Below are 23,315 nucleotides of genomic sequence, written 5' to 3'. Positions count from 1 at the left end.
AGAGTGAGGACTCCCTACGCCAGGTGACCAGTATACTGTGAGTCGAGGCCGCCACTAGAGTATAGATGGGTCGCACAGGCAGGTTACAGTACAAGCAAGGGGCTTAAACAATAGTCACCCACCCCTCCCTCTACAATGGCTCCTTGCTGAAGAGAACATTGCTGGGATCAGCAATTGTGGGCAACCTCCCACAATTTAGGAACAGGAGGAGGTCATTCAACCCCTCTGAGCCTGTCTATTAGATCATGGCTGATATGCACCTCCACCCTATTCACCTGCCTTTACTCCATATTCCTGGATACCAATACCCAACAAAAATGTATCAATCTCAGTCTTGAAAGCTCCAATTGAACCCCAGTATCCATTGCCTTTTTGGGGGAAGAGAGTTCCAGATTACCACTATCCTTTGTGTGAACATGGAACCACATATGTGACCACAGTGTGCTTGCAACCTCTGCCCACAGACTCCAGTGGGAGTCAATGCTGGAGGGCACAATCCTGGTGTAACCAAATTTATTGAGACTCAATGCAAATTCCGGGTCATTACCCTTTAAAAAGAATGAATACAAAAAGGAGGGAGGGAGGGGTGTAAACTGGGGTCACAGTTTCTCCAATTTAAAGATTCTATAAAAGTGGTGTTGTGGTACTTCAGTCTATGGTTAGCGTCAGATCTTGGGGAATCCTTTGCTCTCTGGCTTTTTAAATGAAATGGAATTTCAGACAAATGCAATAATATATCTAGTGTTATCACTCTGCAAATGCTCTCTTGAAATTGTAATCTTTATTATTTTTCACTTAGTCAGGTCTTGTTTTATGGAGATGTTTAGTCATTAATGAGGTTTTTAATGAAAACAGCAAAGAAAGTTTGCCACAATCCCAACTCTCTGCCCCACTGCAACAAAATTGCGCTTCTCCATCCCAAAATAATAAAATGATCTTCCAAATATGATTTCTTGGCATAAAGAAAAAGACTTGCATTTATACAGTGCTCGTCATGACCTCAGGATGTCTCAAAGTGATTTACAGCCAATGAAGTACTTTTGAAGTGTAGTCACTGTTGTAATGTAAGAAATGCAGCAGCCAATTTGCACACAGCAAGCTCCCACAAACAGCAATGTGATGATGTCCAGGTAATCTGTTTTTGTGACGTTGATTGAGGTATAAATACTGGCCAGGACACCAGGGAGAACTCCCCTGCTCTTGTTCAAAATAGCGCCATGGGATCTTTTAAATCCACCTTGGAGAACATCTTGGTTTAACATCTCATCTGTAAGACAGCAGCACACTCAGAATTGCACTGGAGTGTCAGCCGAGATTTCTGTGCTCATGTCTTGTGAGTGGAGCTTCGACCTTCTGACTCAGAGGCAAGAGTATTATCAACTGAGCCATGTCTTGGCGGACATCCGCACTCTTTGAAAGCAGGGTCCGTCTCTTTTGACTAAGTATCTTGTCACACCACCGAATATCTCCTTCTTGACTCAACAGCCATTTTTGTCTGATTATGCTGTTGTGAAGCACTTTGGAACGTCCTGAGATTGTGAAAGGCAATGTATAAATGCAAGTTCTTTCTTTTTTAAATGTGTTATTGTAATTTGATCTTTGGGTTCGGGCCCTGTGTGAAAAGGATGGGTACAATTGGTCCTAAGAACAGCCCTGTAATTAGCAACTGGATGAAATTTTCCAAAGCAACACATACATTCAGTGTGGACTGCAGATCATAGGAGAGAGCGATGAGTGCATCCTTTTCGGGTTCCTTCTTCTTGATATCGTTCACTACTTTCTGCAAGGAAATAGATGGAGACAACTCAATGAGGCCGGACTTTTTGTTGGCTGGCTCAGTGTATGACATGCACACCACATTTAAAAACCCTGAAACCAAACACGGGGATCCACACAAGAGCATTTTCCATTTATGTGGCGTGGAGTGCTAACTTCAATACATTTTGAGGCGCTGCACTCATTTTGTGCCCAGACTCTCCGTGCATTATGCTCTGGCTGGCCACAGCACAGTGTGCATTGCCCATTGGATGTGGAGGCTTATGGCCTATAACACCTTGGGTGCCTGTTGCCTCGTTTATGGCCCCCGTATTTTAACACCGGTTGTTTCTCTTCCCTTCTCATCTCTCTTGTGGATCTTCAGCTTCGCTTTATTTGTGTCTTTTTCTTACTCTTCTATTTTCATCACTCTCTTGTTCATCTCTGCAGCACTCCCCTCCCCTCCCCCTTTCCTGTGGTGCTTGTGCTACCACACAGGAACACCACAGGGGTATTGAGGGAATTAAGTGGGAAATAGCCGTGGTTTAAGAGTCAAGCCCCACCTGAACAGGCATGTAACCCATCAGGAGATACACCCCAATGTTTGAACCCAACTAACCTTGATGATTGCAGCTATTGTAAAATGTGGACTGGATTCCCACAAAACATGAACTAGATCAGCACAAACACATGGACAGGACATGCAGTGTGGAGCAGTTTTGAACTCCTGGATTCACGGGCCTAGAAAACACCCACCTTCTGAGCCTGGAGTTTGGCGTTGACTTCATTCAGGCTGGCTGTAGGTTGCACTTGATTGCTTGGAAGATTGTTCATCCAGGTGTTGAGATCCTGCTGGGATGTCTTATAGCGCTGGTGGGCTATGTCAGCATTCTGAAGCATTTCATCTCTGTGAAGCATCACAAAAAACAATGTGAAGTTTCTGCTGAGTGGAGAATCTGTTGGGGCATTTCACAATGGGATACAGAAGGAGAAGGAAGAATAGCAATGAAGGAATGCAGCACAGTCTGAAATTTCAATTTCTACGTGAACTGGAACGATATGGTACTTGACCAACTTTTGGGCAACCATCTGGTTCCTCACCAAAGAAGAATTCCTCATATCTAAGCCATGGCTCAGCGGTATAATTCTTATCCCTGAACCAGAAGGTTGTGGGTTCAGGTCCCACCCCAAAGACTTGAGAATAAAATGTAGGCTGATACTCCAATGGAGTGCTGCAGTGTCAGAAGTGCCATCTCTCAGATGAGACATTAAACCAATTCCTCACAATTCAGTTTCCAGCTGAGGTCAGCACCATGTATCCTGGCTGACTTCTCCCTAGCCTGGGGCACAGAGGCCAATAATGGCACATTGGGTGACCTCAGATAATTCAGCACAGACTAGGAAGAGTTGAACCTTCCTGGTCAATATGGCTCAGTTCTACTCTGGGCCAAGAGTGTAATAACAGAATCAAAAGAGTGCCCAGCTCAAGCAATCTTTACAGGTCGAAAGTTTGCGTTGCCCTCAATACCCATCCACAAAATCAGGTTAGTCTAGTAGACACAGAATGGAGGTTGGATACCAACCGTGCCTGTCCAAAACCCGCATTACTGAGGCGACAACACCTCTTTATCCCACCCAGTCGCTCTGCTCCATCAGCAAACAAGAAGCCACAACATGAGACAGTGGGAGAAAGGGAGAGGCAACGGACCCTTTATTTGGGATTTCACATGGAAACAGGCCAGCAATTGGATGATGAAGCACTTCAGCAACTCGCCAAGACTTCTTCAATAGCACTTGCCAAACCCGCATCCTCTACCACCTCGAAGGACAAGGGCAGCAGACGTATGAGAACACCACCATCTGCAAGTTCCCCTCCAAGTCACATACCATCCTGACTTGCAATTATATTACCGTTCCTTCACTGTTGCTGGGTCAAAATCCTGGAATTCCCTTCCCAGCAGCACTGTGAGTGCACCTACACCCCAAGGACTGCAACAGTTCAAAAAGGTGGCTGATCACCACTTTCTCAAGGGCAATTAGGGATGAGCAATAAATGCTGGCATTCCCTGCAATGCCCACGTCCCACTAATGAATTTTTTAAAAGGCAGAAAGCCCACCTAAGGTCCAGTTGATCACTTGCATTCTGAAAGCGGTTGTTCAGCTTCTGGACTTCAACCTGTTGTTTCTTGATATCGGGGCAGTATTCCTGGAAGTTGAGCTCCAGAGATTTGCAGCTGTACTCAGTCCTTTTCAGATCCTGGTTCACCTTCTGCAGCTTGTCTTGGTCATTGTTTAGTTCCTGTCTCAATCTCTGAAAGAAGAGCAAGAGATAATAATAGAGGGAAGGTTTATAAATAGGGATGTTGCAAAGGGTCTCACAGACCTTTATGGACGTTCCTTCTATTCTGTATTATCTTTACTCTAAAAGGATACTTTTGCTGTTGAAATGTCTGTCTCAAAGGTGTCAGCTCTCCACAAAAGCCATTCCATTTTGGAGAGAGGGACGCACAATCCCCTTATTCCATGCAAAGCCTCCTGTTAACGGAGGGTGGGTTGCGTGGTCCTCCTGTTACTATGCATTTCTCTCCTGCTGGAGGATGGCAATACAGCTACCTTCAGCAAGAAGAGAAAGACACGAAACCACCAGAGAGTGGAATTTTCTCCAACTTTCAGTGCTAACTGCGCTCAACACCAACAGAACCTGGACTACCTGTCACATCTTTTGATGACGTCCGACTTAAGGACAGATAGAATGCTTAGTTGTGTGATAGAGCTCTAGTCTCATCATTTTCATAGACGAAGCCCACCAATCCAACCACATTCCCCTGTACAGGCCCACTCCTTGACAGAGCCTTGCAGTGGGTTTATATGGTGTTGTGGCAGGAGTGCAGGGGTGTAGGGAGGGTGGAAGAGCAAAGACACACAGAGAGTGAAGACCAATTGAAAGAGGGGGCAGGTGTTTAGAGGCTAGGAATAATTAGACAATTGTGCACAGATGTAATTCAGTCTCTATTTTAAAGTTGTGCATTCTGTCATTATTTTTCTAAAATACTTTGACAAAACGTACAGCACATTCAGAAAGTAGAGTTGCTTGGAGCAGTGGCATGACACCATTGGTGGAAGGGTGTAATTACAACATGACACATTGAGATATACATTTCCAATTATAAATGTTGTCATAGGAATTTATAATGGGAAAATTTGACACAGGAAGTATGTGCAGATGTAAGATTTTAAATATATTGTATAAGTATCGTATTTAAGAGATGAGAAGAAACCGTGAGACTCCACACTTAGTAAAGAGACTCGTTCTAGTGGGTGCGGAGGTCAGTGCACTCGATTTGTGGTGCTTTCACTTTCCAGCCATTGACATCAGGGACAAACCAGGCACATTGAGCTCTGCATTTGATTCTCCGATCTGAGAATGATATCCCACAATTTTGGGGCTGATATTTTTCCAGAGGAAGACTGGATTGAGGGAGATGGTGAGGAAGTGGGCTTTTTAGTTGTTTGTATAACATGCTACTTTCCCGGACTCTCCAGGGCCATTACCTGCAGCTCGGTCCTCCTCTGCTGCATGGCATTTGACGCAACAGGAATCACCGACTCCTCCGCCAGATTGGACTCAATTTTCCTGAGGGCAACATCAGCTTTGTCAATGCTGTCTTCCAAGTCTAGTTGACTCTTTGCTCTGGCCAAGAAAAAAGCAATCAGGTCATAGATCGGTATCAGTCACTTGACCATCATTATTGGGGAAAAAACATTACCTACAGTGACCCAGAAGGACTCCCAGCAAGCAGTCAGGGTGTAACTTCAAACCAGCCTGGCAGTTGCTGCAGAGCTGCTCCTTGATGGGATCACAAAGTCGGGATGTCACCCCGATCAAGTTATCCCATGCACATTCTACTCCACATTTCCATTACTGGTTGGTTTACACAAAGAATTAATCCAAGGTAATGACAAAGATAATTTGTTGTCAAAATAACACTGAGGCTAATGGCACTTGCTGTTATTGATGTGCAAATGGTAATGTACATGCAAGATACTGTGCAAATGGTACATATACACACTAGATACTGTGCAAATGGTACATGTACATGCAAGATACTGTGCAAATGGTACATATACACATTAGATACTAACTAAACTCATCACAGAAAGTTAAAAGTTTCATCATTACAAGCAATGATGTGACAAGTGTTAGTTACTGCCAGTCAATCGCATGGGCACTGAAAATTAACTATTACAAGTATAGGTTTTCATCCCTTCAGGTAGTGAATTGTTGGTGGAGATTTTAAAAATGTAAGATTTATAATTTAGAAAATTTTAACTTGTCCTTTCTGCCTCTTTTTTTCTCTCTCTTAATCCAATCATTCCTTCCCTCTCTTTATTTCTCTTTCTGTACCTGATTTCATATTGAACTCACCCACTCTAATTTACACTTTCTTCACCCTTGTGCTGTTAATTTCACAATACTTCAATCTGATTGGTTAAGTTGCTTCCCCTGTTCACTCTGGTTCTAGACACCCTGTTTCCCGCACTGCGACATTATCAGCTCACATTTTCAGCAAAGTGCCACACCAAAAATTTTAAAACCTAAACATGCACGGGCAAGTCTAACTAACGGCAGATGCCATTAGATGCCCGGTCATAGCAAAATCTGGCTTTATATTTATGTCTCTCTTTTTCTGACTCTCTGCTGTTTATGCTTCAGATGCTTCCTACTCCTGCTACCACTTTACTCCATGCTTGGCTCCAATACCATTTTTTGCAGGAGATATTTATATGAATCCCATTTTGCATCTAAAAGCTCTTGTTTCTTTGTCTCTCTGGCCAAGACATCTTGACGTTGGGAGGGTGGATCCATTCCCCTATTCCTGACACCTTGACAATGTGAGTGTTGGTATCCTCTTGTCCCCAGACAGCTGCTGCCACTGCCCATATCGAAGGTGTCATCAACAGGGCTATCAAGCAGCACCTACTTAGCAATAACCTGCTCAGTGACGCTCAGTTGGGGTTCTGCCAGGGCTACTCTGCTCCTGACCTCATTACAGCCTTGGTTGAAACATGCACAAAAGAGCTGAACTCAAGAGGTGAGGTGAGAGTGACTGCCCTTGACATCAAGGCAGCATTTGACAGAGTATGGCATCAAGGAGCCCTAGCAAAACTGGGGTCAATGGGAATCAGAGGGAAAACCCTCCGCTGGCTGGAGTCATACCTAGTGCAAAGGAAGATGGTTGAGGTTGTTGGAGGTCAATCATCTGAGCTCCAGGACATCACTGCAGGAGTTCCTCAGGGTAGTTTCCTAGGCCCAACCATCTTCAGCTGTTTCATCAATGAACTTCCTTCAATCATAAGGTCAGAAGTGGGGATGTTCGCTGATGATTGCACAATGTTCAGCACCATTCGCGACTCCTCAAATACTGAAGCAGTCCGTGTAGAAATGCAGCAGGACCTGGACAATATCCAGGCTTGGGCTGATAAGTGGCAAGTAACATTCGTCCCACACAAGTGCCAGGCAATGACTATCTCAAACAAGAGAGAATCTAACCATCTCCCCTTGACATTCAATGGCATTATGATCACTGAATCCCCAAAATCAACATCCTAGGGGTTACCATTGACCAGAAACTGAACTGGAGTAGCCAACTAAATACTGTGGCTCCAAGAGCAGGCCAGAGGCTAGGAATCCTGTGGCGAGTAACTCACCTCCTGACTCCCCAAAGCCTGTCCACCATCTACAAGGCACAAGTCAGGAGTGTGATGGAATACTCTCCACTTGCCTGGATGGGTGCAGCTCCAACAACACTCAAGAAGCTCAACACCATCCAGATAAAAGCAGCCCACTTGATTGGCACCCCATCTACAAACATTCACTCCCTCTACTACCGATGCACAGTGGCAGCAGTGTGCACCATCTACAAGAGGCACTGCAGCAATGCACCAAGGCTCCTTAGAAAGCACCTTCCAAACCCATGACCTCTACCACCTAGAAGGACAAAGGGCAGCAGTTGCATGGGAACACCACCACGTCTTTTAATTCATTTAATTTTAACGCCACTGTACCATGCACCCATTAACCGTGTGGTTGTGGATTTATTGTTTAGCACAAGCACGATTCACAGGTCATCATTTTACTCTCCTTTTCCCATCACATTGACCAGGAAAACAGTGCAGAAATCCATACACTGACTATGGAAAGCACCAGTTTCCCTCAAAGCCACACACCATCCTGAGTTGGAACTATATCGCCGTTCCTTCACTGTTGCTGGGTCAAAATCCTAGAACTCCCTTCCTAACAGCACTGTGGGTATACCTATCCCACATGGACGGCAGGGGTTCAAGAAGGCAGTTCACCATCACCTTCTCAAGGGCAATTAGGAATGGGCAATAAATGCTGGCCTAGCCAGCGACGCCCACATCCCATGAATGAATTTAAAAAAAAACAGCTACTGGAAGGAGCCAGGGCTTACCCAATATGATTTGCTCCTCCCTGTAACCTCAACTCAACTCAACTCAGAAACTGAGTGGAGCTTGGTTGAAGCCTGCATCCTTTCTGCTCTGTGCCACTGTACCATGCACCTATTAACCGTGTGGTTGTGGATTTATTGTTTAGCACAAGCACGATTCACAGGTCATCATTTTACTCTCCTTTTCCCATCACATTGACCAGGAAAACAGTGCAGAAATCCATACACTGACTATGGAAAAGTAACAATCATATAATGTCTTATGATTCCAAAGCACTTCACATCCAATGAGGGTGCAGCCACTGTTGTTACATAGGGAAACGCTCGTCAATTTGCACACAGAAATTCCCCGTAAACAACATTGAGATGAATGACCAGTTAGTCTGTTTTTGGGGCTGAATGTTGGATGTTAACCATGAGGAGATCTCGCTGCTTTGCTGCAAATTGTGCCATCGGATCACTTACACCCAACTAAACTGGTTGATAAAGCCTCAGCTTAATATCTCATCAGAAAGACAGCAAGTCCAACAATGCAGCACTCCCTTGGTACTGTACCTGTCAGGCAAGATTATGTGCTCAACGGGGGTTTGAACCCGCGATCTTAAAAATAGAGTTAACTTAGTTAGGACTGGAAATCAGAAGACACTTTTACACACAAAGCATAGTGGAAACCTGGAGCTGTGGGAGTCAAATGGAGCATTTAAGACTAAGATTAATAGTTAGGTAAGAGCATCAAGGGATATGGAGTAAAGGTGGGTAAATGGAGTTGGGTACAAATCAGCCATGATCTAATTGAATGGCAGAACAGATTCGAGGGGTTGAATGGCCAACTGAGCCAAGCTGTAAAGTCTAGACAGTGAGCTGCCCCAACAGGACTGACCACTTACAATCTGTGAACTCCAGATATCCCACCACAGCAGGTGGTGAAATTTCAATTCAATTAATAAATCTGGAATTAAAAGCTAGTCTAATAGTGACCATGAAACTATGTCGATTGTTATAATAACCCATATGGTTCACTAATGTCCTTTAGGTAAGGAAATCTGCTGTCCTTACCTGGTCTGGCCTACATGTGACTCCAGATCCACAGCAATGTGGTTGACTCTTAAAATGCCCTCTGAAATGGCCTAGTGAGCCATTCAGATCAAGGGCAATTAAGGATGGGCAATAAATGCTGTCCAGCGACACCCACATCCCACAATCGAGTTAAAAAAATATTAATCTATTGACTTTAATGGCAGCAAAAAACAACAGGTAGGTGCTGGCATGGACATGCATGTGGTGCAGTACCAAGCCAATCAGAACATTAAGGTTCCAGGTTCAATTCTGGGTTATCATAGAATGTTACAGCACTGAAGGAGGCCATTCAGCCCATCATGCCAGTGTTGGCTCTTTGAAAGAGCTATTCAATTAGTCCCTGCTCCTTCCCCATAGCCTTGCAAGAACATGGGAATACAGGAACAGAGAGTACCCATTTAGCCCCTCGAACCTACTCTGCCATTCAATGAGATCATGGCTGATTTGCAACCCAACTCCATATACCTACCCATATTCCTTGACACCGTTGGTTCACAAAAATCTATCAATCTCAGATTTAAAATCAACAATTGATCGAGCATCAATTGTTGTTTGTGAAAGAGAATTCCAAACATCTACCGCTCTTCCTATGTAAAAGTGTTTCCTAATTTCACTCTTTCCTTTTCAAATATTTGTCTAATTCCCTTTTGAAAGGTACTACTGAATCTGCTTCCACTGTCCTTTCAGGCAGCACGTTCCAGATCACAACAACTCACTGCATTAAAAAAATTCTCCTCATCTCCCCTCTGGTTCATTTGCCATTTACTGCAAATCTCTGTCCTCTAGTTACCAACCCTCTTGCCACTGGAAACAGTTTCTCCTTATTTTCTCTTTCAAAACCCTTCATAATTTTGAACATCCCTATTAAATCTCTCCTTAACCTTCTCTGCTCTAAGGAGAACAATCCCAGCTTCTCTAGGGTTGCTGGCACTCACTGTCTAGGCTTAGACATGAAAAACAGTCATTGGGCGTGCACTGCAGGCAGCACCAGTACAATCACATCTTCGCAAAAGTCTGCGTCTACAAGAAAGAATGGAAGGAAAACTGGCGGGAGAGATGGAGAAATGAGGGAGGCGGGTGCTGAGCACTCACTTGTTCTGGTATTGGTTAGCCAGCGAGGTAATGTCATTGTATTTATTCTTCACATTGTTCAGTTTAGTTGGAAGCTGCGATACGGAGGGACCTGCAGGTTTCTTCGAAAGGAAGGATTCGCATTCTCGCTGTACGGAGTCCTTCTCAGCTCCAATCTTCTGCAGGCGCTTGTTTACACTCTGTGATTAGAGTCAGAGGGTGAATTTACATTGTGAAATGTTTTGACGCAATTCCCTCATTGTTATTGCAGATTGAGTCAGTCTTCACATATAACCCTTAACGGGAACTGATCTGACCTCACAGATGCGCTCACTCTCCATACCTCCTAGGGCCTTCTGTTGCTATGTTCGCACACCATAACAAAGAAAGGCTTGGATACTGCAGGAATATACATGCTACTCAACATATAATCTAATTTGACATTCCTAAACTGAAACCCTGCCCTGTCCTGGAGCTAGTGCTATACCTCTGAAATCAGACTGTTCTGCATGGCAGCCTGGCATTGTAGCACTAGAATGGCTGTCACTGAACTTAAGGACATAAGAAATAGGAGCAGGAGTAGGCTATTTAGCTCTTCAGCCTGCTCCACCATTCAATAAGATCATGGCTGATCTACTTCAACTCCACTTTCCCACACTATCGCCATATCCCTTACTCCCCTTCAGACCCAAAAATCTATTGATCTCTGTCTTGAATACGCACAATGACTGAGCATCCACAGCTCTCTGGGGTAGAGACTGTGACCCCGTGTTCTAGATTCCCCAGCGTGGAACACTTCGCCTACAGTCACCAGAAGATTTTTTAACGCTTGCAAACCATTTCCACTTCCTGGCCTTCCAGGGATGTATCACCCTTGTGGAAACAAAAGTTACACAAGCTAGGCCTACCTCCTGCTCCTTGAGACGGTTGGTAATGTCCTTAGTGGGAGCACTTTGGTTGATTGGCAAACGCATCTGGGTTATCATCTGTTTCTCAGTCTCTCCCAGGTCACCGTTGATCTTGTCGAGTTTTGACAGGAGGTCTTTGCTCTGGGGGTCATCCTTTCCTGAGCCAAAGCTGGTAACTACAAATAAACAAGCGATAATCAGGCACTGCAGGAGAGGGGCAGGTAGCAAAATAGGTCAGCAGGATTGCATGAGGAACAAGTCTGGGGGAAAGTAAACCCAAAGAGGGTTGCCTGCATCTTTTTCACATCAGCACAAGGGCAGTAAGCACCTCAACACTGGGCCTTTGGTTGAATCTGTCACTTTAGAGACACTCTGTTGAATGGGTAATGGATGCCAAAGGGATTTAATGCTCCATTGGTGTTTTTGTCTCACCTGGTGCTGCAAACAGGCTGGTCTGGTTGAATTGATTGGGTTGTTTAAGTTGGCTCAACTCGTTGTAACGGTTTTTCAACTTGTTCTCAGTGTCTGAGCGTTTCCTCTTCAAATCATCTATATCCTTCGCCAACCTACAAACAGATATCACATACTGACAGAACCAGAGGCTGGAATGGTAAAACTCTGTTGGAACTTTAGTGGGTTCAATGTGACGCTTTTGCTGCCTGATGGAACAATGTAGGGGAAGTTTTACCCTGTATCTAAACCGTGCTATATCTGCCCCCCCCACCCCACCACCCCCCCCAACCGGGAGTGTTTGATGGGACAGTATAGAGGGAGCTTTACTCTGTATCTAATTGGTGCTGTACCTGCCCTGGGAGTGTTTGATGGAACAGTGTAGAGGGAGCTTGACTCGGGTTATTATGTTATAGCTGATGTAAAACTGCTTGCTGCATTGCAGAAGGGGCTTTACTGTTCACCTAACCCAGGTTACACAGATGGGGACATTGCCTGTAGTTGCACATATTGTTTCACTCACAGCATTAAGAGTTGGGAATTTCCTTGGGGAATCCTCTGATCGACCACCAAAACTTTGGCAGAAACCCCCGAACACAGCATGGAAACAAGGTCTTCACTGACCTTCCACTGATCGGCAATCTATGGGGAAATTGCCACTGAGTATCAGCCTGGAATTGGGCCTCAATTTGACACAAATTGGCAATCTTACTGAGTGAGGCCACGGAGTGGTTGGTGGGTTTGCAGTGTAAGTGCCGGACCAGCAAAGTTGCCAGAGATTATGAAGCGATGTTTAGGCAGTGGTGCTAAATCGATCCATTGATAACAGAATGGTCCTGAGTTTCCACATTCAGGATATACAGAGTTAGTCGATCTCATCCAGAATGGCATGAGCAGCACTGCAATTAGCTTCAATAGCTTGGGGTAGGGAGGAGGGTTCCAGGCTTCCTCACACCTGATTACTATCCCTTTCTGGAGAGTACGTATGCGTGTGTGGACATTGGGACCAAAGAGAATCAGGTAATCAGGTGAGAGCACAATTCACCTCCCCGCCCAGTCGAATAGCCTACAAGCTATCACTGTTGGGGCTTGCACACGGAGGATGACCACTTGGACGAGAACGGTAGGGAAATTAAAATGAGCTGACCTGTTGGCTCGAGTGATGGCTTCTGGGTCAGTAGGAGGGATGTTGAAGCAGACCCCAGGAGCACACTGGGTCTTATTCATGCTATTCGCCACCACCCAGTTCTCGGGGTCAGCATTGTTCTGAAGCATCAGCTTTTCACCGCGGCTTATTTCATTCTGGAAAGGACAAAGAAACATTCTTCTCAGCTCAGCTCTTGGTAACACAGCACAACTAACCAGCCTGGTCTGCATTGTCTACTTGACAAGGTACCTCAGCCGCTCAGAGTCCGCAGAGTCAAATATGATTCTTCACCTTGAGGCGAATAGATGAGCTGACAACATCTAGCTGTAATTTTCCTGTGTTACAACAATTTTCATTTATATAGCACCTTTAGTGTAGTACAAGGTCTCAAAAACTTCACAGCAGCAGAATCAGACAAAAATTGACATTGAGCCACGTAAGGACGTATCTGGACAGATGACCAAAAGTTTGGTCAAAGAGGTAGGTTTTAAGGAGGGTCTTAAAGAAGGAGAGAGAGGTGGAGAGGTTTAGGAAGGGAATTCCAGAGCTTAGGGCCAAGGCACCTGAAGGCACGGCTGCTAGTGGTGGGGTGAAGGAAAGCACGGATGCACAAGATGCCAGAATTGGAGGAATGCTGAGTTCTCAGAGGGTTGTAGGGCTGGAGGAGGTTAGAGAAGGGGATGAGGTGCAATGCCATGAAGGAATTTGAACACAAGAATGGGAATTTTCAAATTGGGGTGATGGGTGAATGGGACTTGATGTGGGTTAGGACATGGGCAGAAAGTGAGTTAAGATAATGGAGGGTGGAGCTGGACAACTGGCCAGGAGAATATTGAGACTGCGGGTAACAAAAGAACAGATGAGAGTTTTAGCAGAAGATGGGTTGAGGTAGGGGCAGAGATGGGTGATACTATGGAGGTCAAAATAGACGGTGATGGATAGGATATGGGGTGAGAAGCTCAGCTCAGGGTCAAATAGGATGCCGAGGTTGTGAATAGTCTGGTTCAGCCTGAGTCAGCAGCCAGGGAGAGGGATGGAATTGGTGACTAGGGAATGGGGTTTGTGGCACAGGCCCATGGACAATAGCTTTGGTCTTCCTAATGTTTAATTGCAACAGTGACTACACTTCAGTAAATACTTCAATGGTTATAAAGCGCTTTTACATTTTACCGCCATACGAAGTTAAGAAGGATTATGCATGGGCATGTGATCGACCCATTGAGAAAAAATACAGCAAAAAACTGCAATTCCTGGGCTTGCTACAAATTATCTGGATATTGGACAAGTAAAGGTGCACTCCAGTTCATAGAGATCAAGGGCCCGCCGACTGGAGTGGTCTAAGGCCATGTCCAAGAGAACGACCTGGAATAAAATAAATGTAACCAAGGCAAATAAATTCATATATTTATCTTAAATCAATAGCTTACAGTGGTTGTTTGGTAAAAGGTAGGATTTATAATCTGGTGACTGTATTTAGATTGCAGTTTATCAGTTTTCAATTCTATGGGGTTGAAATCCTGTGGGGTTTCTCCCAAGAAACCCGGGCGAAATGGTATAAATAGCTATTTACACCATTTCCCTGAGGTTTGTGCCAATCCTCCTCCCAAGTTATGGTGGAAGATCAGAAGAACTCCTGCAGAATACCCATCCCTATCCATCTATATCTGTATCTATATAAATATGAAGGCCATTATCCACAGGATTTATTGTTCTACCTCACATCAGGTACAGGCACTGCAGGTGTGATAGTGTAGTGGTTACGTCACTGGATTAGTAATCCGTGGAATGTGATTTCTAAATCCCTCCATAGCTGTTTGAGAATTTGAATTCCATTTAAAAAATCTGGAACTAAGAATAAACTTCAGTAAAACTGGCCATGAAGCTGTTGGTTTTACTACAAAAACCTTTCAGGGAAGGAAAGCTCATAAGAGCATAAGAAATAGGAGCAGGAGTAGGTCATTCAGTCCCTTGAGCCTGCTCCACCATTCAATAAGACGATGGCTGATCTGATTCTGGCCTTAACTCCACTTTACTGCCAGCCCCCCGTAACCCTTGACTCCCTTGAAGATCAAAAAACTGTCCAGCTCATCATTGAATATATTTAATGACCCAACATCCACTGCTGTCTGAGGAAGAGAATTCCAAAGATTAATGACCTGCAGGGAGAAGAAATTCTTCCTCATCTCCATGTTAAACAGGAGACACCTTATTTTGAAACTGTGCCCCCTAGTTCTAGATTCCCCATGAGGGGAAACATCCTCTCAGCATCTACCCTGTCAAGCCCCCTCAGAATCTTATATGTTTCAGTATCACCTCTCATTCTTCTAAATTTCAATGAGTATAGGCTCAACCTGCTCAACCTTTCCTCATAAGACAGCTCCTTCATCCCAGGAATCTGCCTCGTGAACCTTCTCTAAACTGCTTCCTCCTTAAATAAGGAGACCAAAACTGTATGCAGTACTCTAGGTGAGGGCTCGCCAATGCCCTGTACAGCTGTAGCAAGACTTCCCTACTTTTATACTCCATCCCCCTTGCAATAAAGCCAACATTCCATTTGCCTTCCTAATTACTTGCTGTACCAACTTTTTGTGATACATGTACAAGGACACCCTCTGTAGTGCAGCATTCTGCCGTCTCTCTCCATTTAAATAATATTCTGCTTTTCTACTCTTCCCATCAAAGTGGACAACCTCACATTTTCCCACATTATACACCATCTGCCAAATTTTTTCCCACTAACTTATCTATATCTCTTTGCAGACACTTTGTGACCTCCTCACAGCTTGTTTTCCTAGCTATCTTTGTATTGTCTGCAAATTTGGATACAATACACTGAGTCCCTTAATCCAAGTCATTAAACAGATCGCAAATAGTTGAGGCCCCAGCACTGATCCCTGGCCTATTTGTTCCAAACCAACGTAGTTGATTCTTAACTGCTGTCTGAAGTGACCTCGCAAGCCAGTCAGGAAGAAGGCCAACCACCACCTTGTTAGGACAACCAGGGATGGACAATGAATGCCAGCCTTGCCAGCGAAGCCAACACCCCGAGAATGAATAAAAAGTAAATAGACGTCACCAGCCAGCAATGGAATTGAGCACTGATTGTCATCCTGGGTGCAATCACCTTCTCGATCTACTTTCACTATTTCCTGACTTAACTCATCCTCCTTCCTACTCTTTCCTACCATGTACCACGGGCCTTAGACATTCAGCTTGATTTCTCAATAAAACATATCGGGTGACAACACAGATGTGACAGTACAGGAGCAGGTGGTCACTGTTGGGCACTACCCTTCCCCCAGCTCCATCATGTGGGCACTGTGACCATACAAGTAGAGCAATCAAAGTGGCATCAGATGTTAGGACAGGTTGCATAGACTAGCCTTGTATTCCATTCAGTACAGAACACTAAGGAATGATCTAATTGAGGTATTTAAGATTATTAAAGGATTTGATATTGTAGTTAGAGACAAACTGTTTCCTTTGGTGGAGAGTCCAGAACAAGGCGGGTGGGGTGGTGGGAGGAAACCTTAAAATTAGAGCTAGATCATTCGAGATGATGACAAGAAGCACATTTTCACACAAAGGGTCGTGGAAATCTGGAACTCCCTCCCTGAAGTGCTGTCAAGCCTGGAGATCAATCAAAAATTTCAAAACTGAGATTGATAAATTTTTGTTAGTTAAGGGTGTTGAGAATTACAGAACCAAGGTGGGTAAAGATACAGATCAGCCATGACCTAACTGAATGGCAGAACAGGTTTGAGGGGCTGAATGGCCTCCTCCAGTTCCTACGTCCTTACCCTGAGAGATTTCTGAGGATAGCTTTAACTGTTTTGATTACAGATCTGGAAGATCATCAACTTTAAAGGAAATTCTTTGATTGTTTGTTGTCTTTCTCTTCCTTACCTGTTCATCCTCCCAGTCACACAGTGCCTCCACTGGGATGGGTTTAGAGACGAGGCTACGCCTGGCTTTCAGCGGTGCAATCTGCTGGCTTCGCCTCTTCAAATCATTGATGTCTTTGTCCATTTGGATGATATTCTTCTCGTCACTCTGTGAGATGGAGAAAATTGGGACTAAGTGAATCCAGATCAAAAAGGTGAGTGGGATCTGGGAATTCAGTGAAACAGTGGAGTGGGGATACAGGGAATCTAGTCAAAGGATTGGAGGTGAAAAGTTCTCCAATTGAGTTGGTTCAACTTATAGTTGGATTGCGAATTTGAAACATGTTTCTGAATATTTTATTCACAGTGCTGGTCAGATAACTGTTATACCACTCACTCTTTGTCCAATCGAGGGGATTATCTGCGGGTGATTATTTTCACCCTGATATGTTTCAATTGATATCACAAGAATCGGTCACTGGGGGTCAGAAGAGTCACAATAACTAAACTTGAAGTTTTTGTTTTCCCCAGTTGAATGCTGGCTTGTTGGACAACTTTCAATCAGCAGGGGTTAATCACAAATAAAGACAAGAAATGCTGGAAATACTCAACAAGTCTGGCAGCATCTGTGGAGAGAGAAGCAGAGATAACGTTTCGGGTCAGTGACCCTTCTTCGGAACTGGCAAATATTAGAAATGTCAAAGGTTGTAAGCAAGTAAAGCGGGGCGTGGGGCAAGAGATAACAAAGGAGAAGGTGTAGATTGGACAAGGCCACAGAATAGCTGACCAGAAGATCATTGAGCAAAGGCAAACAATATGTTAATGGTGTGTTGAAAGACAAAGCATTACTACAGATAGGGTGTTAATGGACTGAAGATTGAACAGCAGCAAGTACAAACATGAAAAAAAAAACAGTGGGTAAGCAAACTGAACAAACTAAGATGAAATAAACAAACAAAAAAATGTAAAAAATGTAAAAAAAGAAAAAATAACTAAAAATAAAATAAAATGGGGGGCCCTTCATGCTCTGAAATTATTGAACTCAATGTTCAGCCCGGCAGGCTGTAGTGTGCCTAATCGGTAAATGAGATGCTGTTCCTCGGGCTTGCGTTAATGTTCACTGGAACACTGCAGCAATCCCAGGACAGATATGTGAGCATGAGAGCGGGGGTGGGGTGTTGAAATGGCAAGCAACCGGAAGCTCAGGGTCCTGCTTGCGGACTGAGCGGAGGTGTTCTGCAAAGCAGTCACCCAGTCTGCGTTTGGTCTCCCCAATGTAGAGGAGACCACATTGTGAGCAGCGAATACAGCATACTACATTGAAAGAAGTACAAGTAAATCGCTGCTTCACCTGAAAGGAGTGTTTGGGGCCTGGGAAAGTGAGGAGAGAGGAGGTAAATGGGCAGGTATTACACCTCCTGCGATTGCAGGGGAAAGTGCCATGGGAAGGGGACGAGGTGGTGGGGGTAATGGAGGAGTGGACCAGGGTGTTGCGGAGCGAACGATCCCTTCAGAATACTGACAGGGGAGAGGAGGGGAAGATGCGTTTAGTAGTGGCATCACGCTGGAGGTGGCAGAAATGGAGGAGGATGAGCCTTTGGAATTGGAGGCTGATGGGGTGGAAAGTGAGGACAGGGGGAACCCTGTCACGGTTCTGGGAGGGAGGGAAAGGGGTGAGGGTAGAGGTGCGGGAAATGGGCCGGACACGGTTGAGGGCCCTGTCAACAACAGTGGGGGGGGAATCCTCGGTTAAGGAATAAGGAAGACATATCAGAAGCACCGTCATGGAAGGTAGCATCATCAGAGCAGATGCGTCGGAGACAGAGAAACTGGGAGAATGGAATGGAGTCCTCACAGGAGGCAGGGTGTGAAGAAGTGTAGTCGACCTCCTGGTGGGGGATGGAGGTGTAGAGAGGTCAATCACAAATCCTTTCCAAATGCATTTTAAGATGTTGTTTGACATAGTCTTCTTTGGGATATTACTAATTTCCATTAGATCTTTGCAGCGACTTGCAATCGATGATTATTTATTAGGGTTACCACCTCTGGTTGGACATATTACTGGAGGTTTCATCATATGTTCGTTCATTTCCAACAGCCCCACCCAAACAAACAGCCTTATTTCCCCCATCTCCAACATTGTTTATAATTAATAAACAAAAGTGTTCAAAGAAAATGACAAGGATGGTTCCAGGGATGAGGGACTTCAGTTATGAGGACAGATTGGAGAAGCTGGGGTTTTCTCCTTAGAGAAGGTTGAAAGGAGATGTAGAGGTGTCCAAAATAATGAGGGCTCTAGACAAAGTAGATAGAAACTTCCCATTGGGGGGAGGGTCGAGAATTAGAGGACACCAATTTAAGGTGATTGGCAAAAGAAGCAAAAGTGACATGAAGGAAAAGTTTCTTGATGCAGCAAGTGGTTAGGATCTGGAATGCACTGCCTGAGAGTTTGATAGAGGCAGATTCAGCTGTGGTCTTCAAAAAGGAATTGGATAAACACCTGAAGAGAAAAAATTTGCAAGGCTATGGGGAAAATGGCGGGAGAGTGGGACTAACTGATTTGCTCTTGCAAAGAGCTGGCACGGACATGATGGACCGAGTGACCTCCTTCTGTGCTATAACCATTCTATGAAAATGAAGAAAGCACACAATTTTAATGCTGTGATTTTTCTCATGGATTGCTCGCAGCAGTGTCCAATAGATTAATTGCTAATTCCTGGAGCCTCTGGGACAATCCTGGAAAATTGGCAACTATTATTTATTCTTGATGTGATTTGGTCCAGTGGGAATTTAGATGGTGGCCAGTGATATTAATTTCAGTAGAGTGGGTTTGAATGGGAAATGGTTTGATCCATTGGAATTCTTCATATTAATACTCACCTCAAGTTGGTGAAGCAGATCAGATACGACTCGAGGGTTGTCCTTGTTGTATCTCGAGAACTTGTTGTCCAGTTCTGCATTGTGCTTTTTAATGGACTGAGCGAGGCTGTCTGCATCATACTGGAACTGCGGAGGGAAAGTAAAAACCAAGGGGTAGAGGGAGAGAGGGGTGAGAGAAAGAGAAATAAATTCAGAGATCGACAGGTTTATACAACAACAACTTGAATTGATATAGTGCCTTTAATGTAGTAAAATACCCGAAGGTGCTTCAGAGGAGAGTTAGCGAAAACAGTTCAACACAAAGCCATATATGGAGATATTAGGACAGATGACCAAAAGCTTGGTCAAAGTGGGAGGTTTTAAGGGACATCTTAAATGAGGAGAGATAGATAGAGAGACAGAGAGGAGGGAAATCCAGAGCTTAGGGCCTTGGTAGCTGAAGGCAGGACACCAAGGGTGGAGATACACAAGAGATACACAAGAGGCCAGAATTGGAGAGCGCAGATTTCTTGGAGGTTTGTAGGGTTGGAGGAAGTTACAGAGATAGGGAGGGGATGAGGCCATAGAGTGATTTGAAAACAGGGATGAGAATTTTTAAATTGAGGCAGGAGACAATGTAGGTCAGTGAGCAGAGGTGTGAACTGGTGATTATAAAACAAGTAAGTAAACTAGCATGCAACTCACCAAACCAGTGTGCTGTGATAGAATGAAACAGCACTTCCTAAAGAGGGGGTAACAACAAAACATTGTTTTCCGACCCTCTCTTAAGGTAATTTGGATGTTATTTTACTGCCTGTTGTGGAAGGGTCTCTGTGGTTGGGCATGGTGTGTCACTTTCTTAGGCAGAGTGCTCATCTACAATTGTGTTTAGTATTTAGTGACATCATAAGAGCACAATACAAGGAAGTAATGTGACAGGTGGAGAAAAATGGCAGCATTTTGAATCTAGTGATTCATGACAGAACATGAGACAAATAAATCGGATCATCAGGGTGCAGGACTCTCCTTTCGTAATTCCTTTCCATGAAGGCTGAATGCTGTTCTCATTTTGTTCATACGTTCTCACCTGTCTGAATCTACAATCTATAGGGTGTGTGGATTGGGGGTGGTGGGGGTGGAAAAAGGTGTTAGGGAGACAGTTACTTCTCCTGTTTAGATACTGCAGAAATATTTTGGCACACAGAAAAGCTAATTGCTTGTAAAATCTCCTCCCTCATGCAGCTGGGAGACTGCAGTGTGAGACAGCACTGGCACTGAGCAAATAAATCAAAACAGGTGACTGGAAGACGGCAGTGTCAGGTTAAGTTAGCAAGAGTGCTGTATAATGTAATAGTCGCATTCCCACACAACTTTCCCCTGGATCTGTTTGTGTTGTAGTGGAAGTGCTTAGATTTTTCTGCCAGGATTACACCAGGTATCTTTGTTTCCTTTCCATCGACAAACACTATCAGAATCCAATGAACAGCAGAAGTGTTTCTAAAAGCGATCATGTACCTTTTACAAAATTAAAAGAATAATAATTTCAACAAACCTCTTATGGAGGCACTAATTATGAATTAATTTATTTAGGAACATAAGGATAGGAGGAGGCCATTCAGCTGCTCAGGCCCACTCCACCAGTCAATGAAATCATGGTTGATCAAGACTTCAACTCAATTAATCTGCCTTTGCTCCATATTCCTTGATACCCTTACCTAACAAATCCTGTTCTCACTTAATGCCCATGAACGCACACATTTCAACAAAGGCTGCTGACTTTTCTTTTCCGTGGTCCAGGGTACTGAAGACAATTGTAGCCCAGGCATCTGCTCCTTTATAAGATTAGCTTATTCAGCACAAGCCAGGGGTAAAGACCGACACTTTCTTGGTGCCATCCATTACTTTGTTACCTTTCTGTAATCCTCCACGTTCTTCAGGTGTGCCTCCTGGCAGATGCAGAGATTCAGAAACTGCTGCCATTCATTCTTCACCGCATCCTTGTGGGCCTGAAAGAGAGTTCCAGCATGTGTTAATATCTCTGTGCAATTACATTGTGGAGTAGGAGCTTAGACTGCCAATATAAGAAAAGGAGGAGGGTGCAAATCTGAAGGTGACCTTGCAACGGTATAAATTCCAATCATTACTTAACAAAAAAAGCTCAAAACATTATGTTTCTTCTTCTTGAACTTTGATAGGAAAGAACATCAGGCAAGAACAGACAAAAAAGCACAGGAAAAGACCAAATGGTCAATCCAGGTTGTCCCATCTAGCCATGGTGCAAAAGCATCGGGGACCGACCCTCCACTCCCACTTCCCCAGTCATACATTCCGAGAGGGGAAAAAACACTTGGGCAAATTTAGAGGGGGAAGAACTCTCTGGGAAAATATCCTGACCATAATAAAAATCCAGAACCGGATAGTTCAATCATTAGACAGGACACTGACTGACAGCAACCAGCTCTAAGGTGAATGTTCAGAGTCTTCTTCATTGTCCCATAGCTGGACTTGGTCTTCACTTTTAAATCTGGTGTTAGCAACTTCAGGATCACTTGGTCACTGCAGTACTGCCATACTTCAAGAGCTAGTAACCAGGCTGATCTAGATTTTGAAAATGTTGCAATTATTTAAGCTGAACAATGACTGTCCATATTATAAAATCTGTACAGTACTTTTCATCAAACTGCTTGATTTGGGGTTTGTTTAGCTTTGGCACAGTTGATTCAGCTTGAATGATTTGATTTGACTTTGGTCGGATTGATTTGATGTAGTTCACTTAGTTTTGCTTTAGTTTAGTTGGAAAGGGTTCACTTTAATTTTGGGTTGGTAAGTTTCATTTTGATTGGCACTAATAGTTTGATTTCAGAAGGTTCAGTTTGGTTGGTTTGGAATGTTTCAGTTTGGTTAGTTTGGAAGGTTTCATTTCCAATAGTTTGGAATGTTTCAGTTCTGTTGGTTTGGAATGTTTCAGTTTGGTTGGTTTGGAATATTTCAGTTCTGTTGGTTTGGAATGTTTCCGTTCCATTGGTTTAGAATGTTTCAGTTCCATTGGTTTAGAATGTTTCAATTTTTTTGGTTTGGAATGTTTCAGTTCTGTTGGTTTGGAATGTTTCAAATTTGTTGGTTTGGAATGTTTCAATTTTGTTGGTTTGGAATGCTTCAGTTCTGTTGGTTTGGAATGTTTCAGTTCTGTTGGTTTGAAATGTTTCAATTTTGTTGGTTTGGAATGTTTCAGTTCTGTTGGTTTGGAATGTTTCAGTTCTGTTGGTTTGGAATGTTTCAGTTCTTTTGGTTTGGAATGTTTCAGTTCTGTTGGTTTGAAATGTTTCAATTTTGTTGGTTTGGAATGTTTCAGTTCTTTTGCTTTGGAATGTTTCAGTTCTGTTGGTTTGAAATGTTTCAATTTTGTTGGTTTGGAATGTTTCAGTTCAGTTGGTTTGGAATGTTACAGTTCTGTTGGTTTGGAATGTTTCAATTTTGTTTGTTTGGAATGTTTCAGTTCTTTTGCTTTGGAATGTTTCAGTTCTGTTGGTTTGAAATGTTTCAATTTTGTTGGTTTGGAATGTTACAGTTCTGTTGGTTTGGAATGTTTCAATTTTGTTGGTTTGGAATGTTTCAGTTCTTTTGGTTTGGAATGTTTCAATTTTGTTGGTTTGGAATGTTTCAATTTTGTTGGTTTGGAATGTTACAGTTCTGT

At 43.8% G+C, this 23,315-nt stretch overlaps 1 protein-coding gene across 4 annotated transcripts in view; it reads right to left on the bottom strand.

Moving 5' to 3' along the window:
- Nucleotides 1-23,315, bottom strand: part of evpla (envoplakin a) — a 120,972-nt gene that overhangs the window by 10,696 nt on the left and 86,961 nt on the right. For 3 of the 4 annotated variants that reach the window (XM_068057865.1, XM_068057866.1, XM_068057867.1), the window contains 11 exons: nucleotides 21,532-21,627; nucleotides 19,643-19,768; nucleotides 16,785-16,931; nucleotides 12,879-13,033; nucleotides 11,714-11,847; nucleotides 11,282-11,457; nucleotides 10,395-10,573; nucleotides 5,308-5,446; nucleotides 3,873-4,066; nucleotides 2,512-2,662; nucleotides 1,697-1,780 (listed from right to left, as the gene is read on the bottom strand). In XM_068057865.1, the coding sequence (XP_067913966.1) occupies nucleotides 1,697-1,780; nucleotides 2,512-2,662; nucleotides 3,873-4,066; nucleotides 5,308-5,446; nucleotides 10,395-10,573; nucleotides 11,282-11,457; nucleotides 11,714-11,847; nucleotides 12,879-13,033; nucleotides 16,785-16,931; nucleotides 19,643-19,768; nucleotides 21,532-21,627 (1,581 nt within the window). Of the gene's footprint in view, nucleotides 1-1,696; nucleotides 1,781-2,511; nucleotides 2,663-3,872; nucleotides 4,067-5,307; nucleotides 5,447-10,394; nucleotides 10,574-11,281; nucleotides 11,458-11,713; nucleotides 11,848-12,878; nucleotides 13,034-16,784; nucleotides 16,932-19,642; nucleotides 19,769-21,336; nucleotides 21,438-21,531; nucleotides 21,628-23,315 lie in introns of those variants that run through there. The other variant, XM_068057868.1, reaches the window with a different exon arrangement.

Source organism: Heterodontus francisci, chromosome 26 (genome assembly GCF_036365525.1).
Source record: "Heterodontus francisci isolate sHetFra1 chromosome 26, sHetFra1.hap1, whole genome shotgun sequence".
Lineage (NCBI taxonomy): Eukaryota > Metazoa > Chordata > Chondrichthyes > Heterodontiformes > Heterodontidae > Heterodontus > Heterodontus francisci.
The sequence above is the reverse complement of the archived record's forward strand: the minus strand, read 5'-3'. Positions and strand labels throughout refer to the sequence as shown.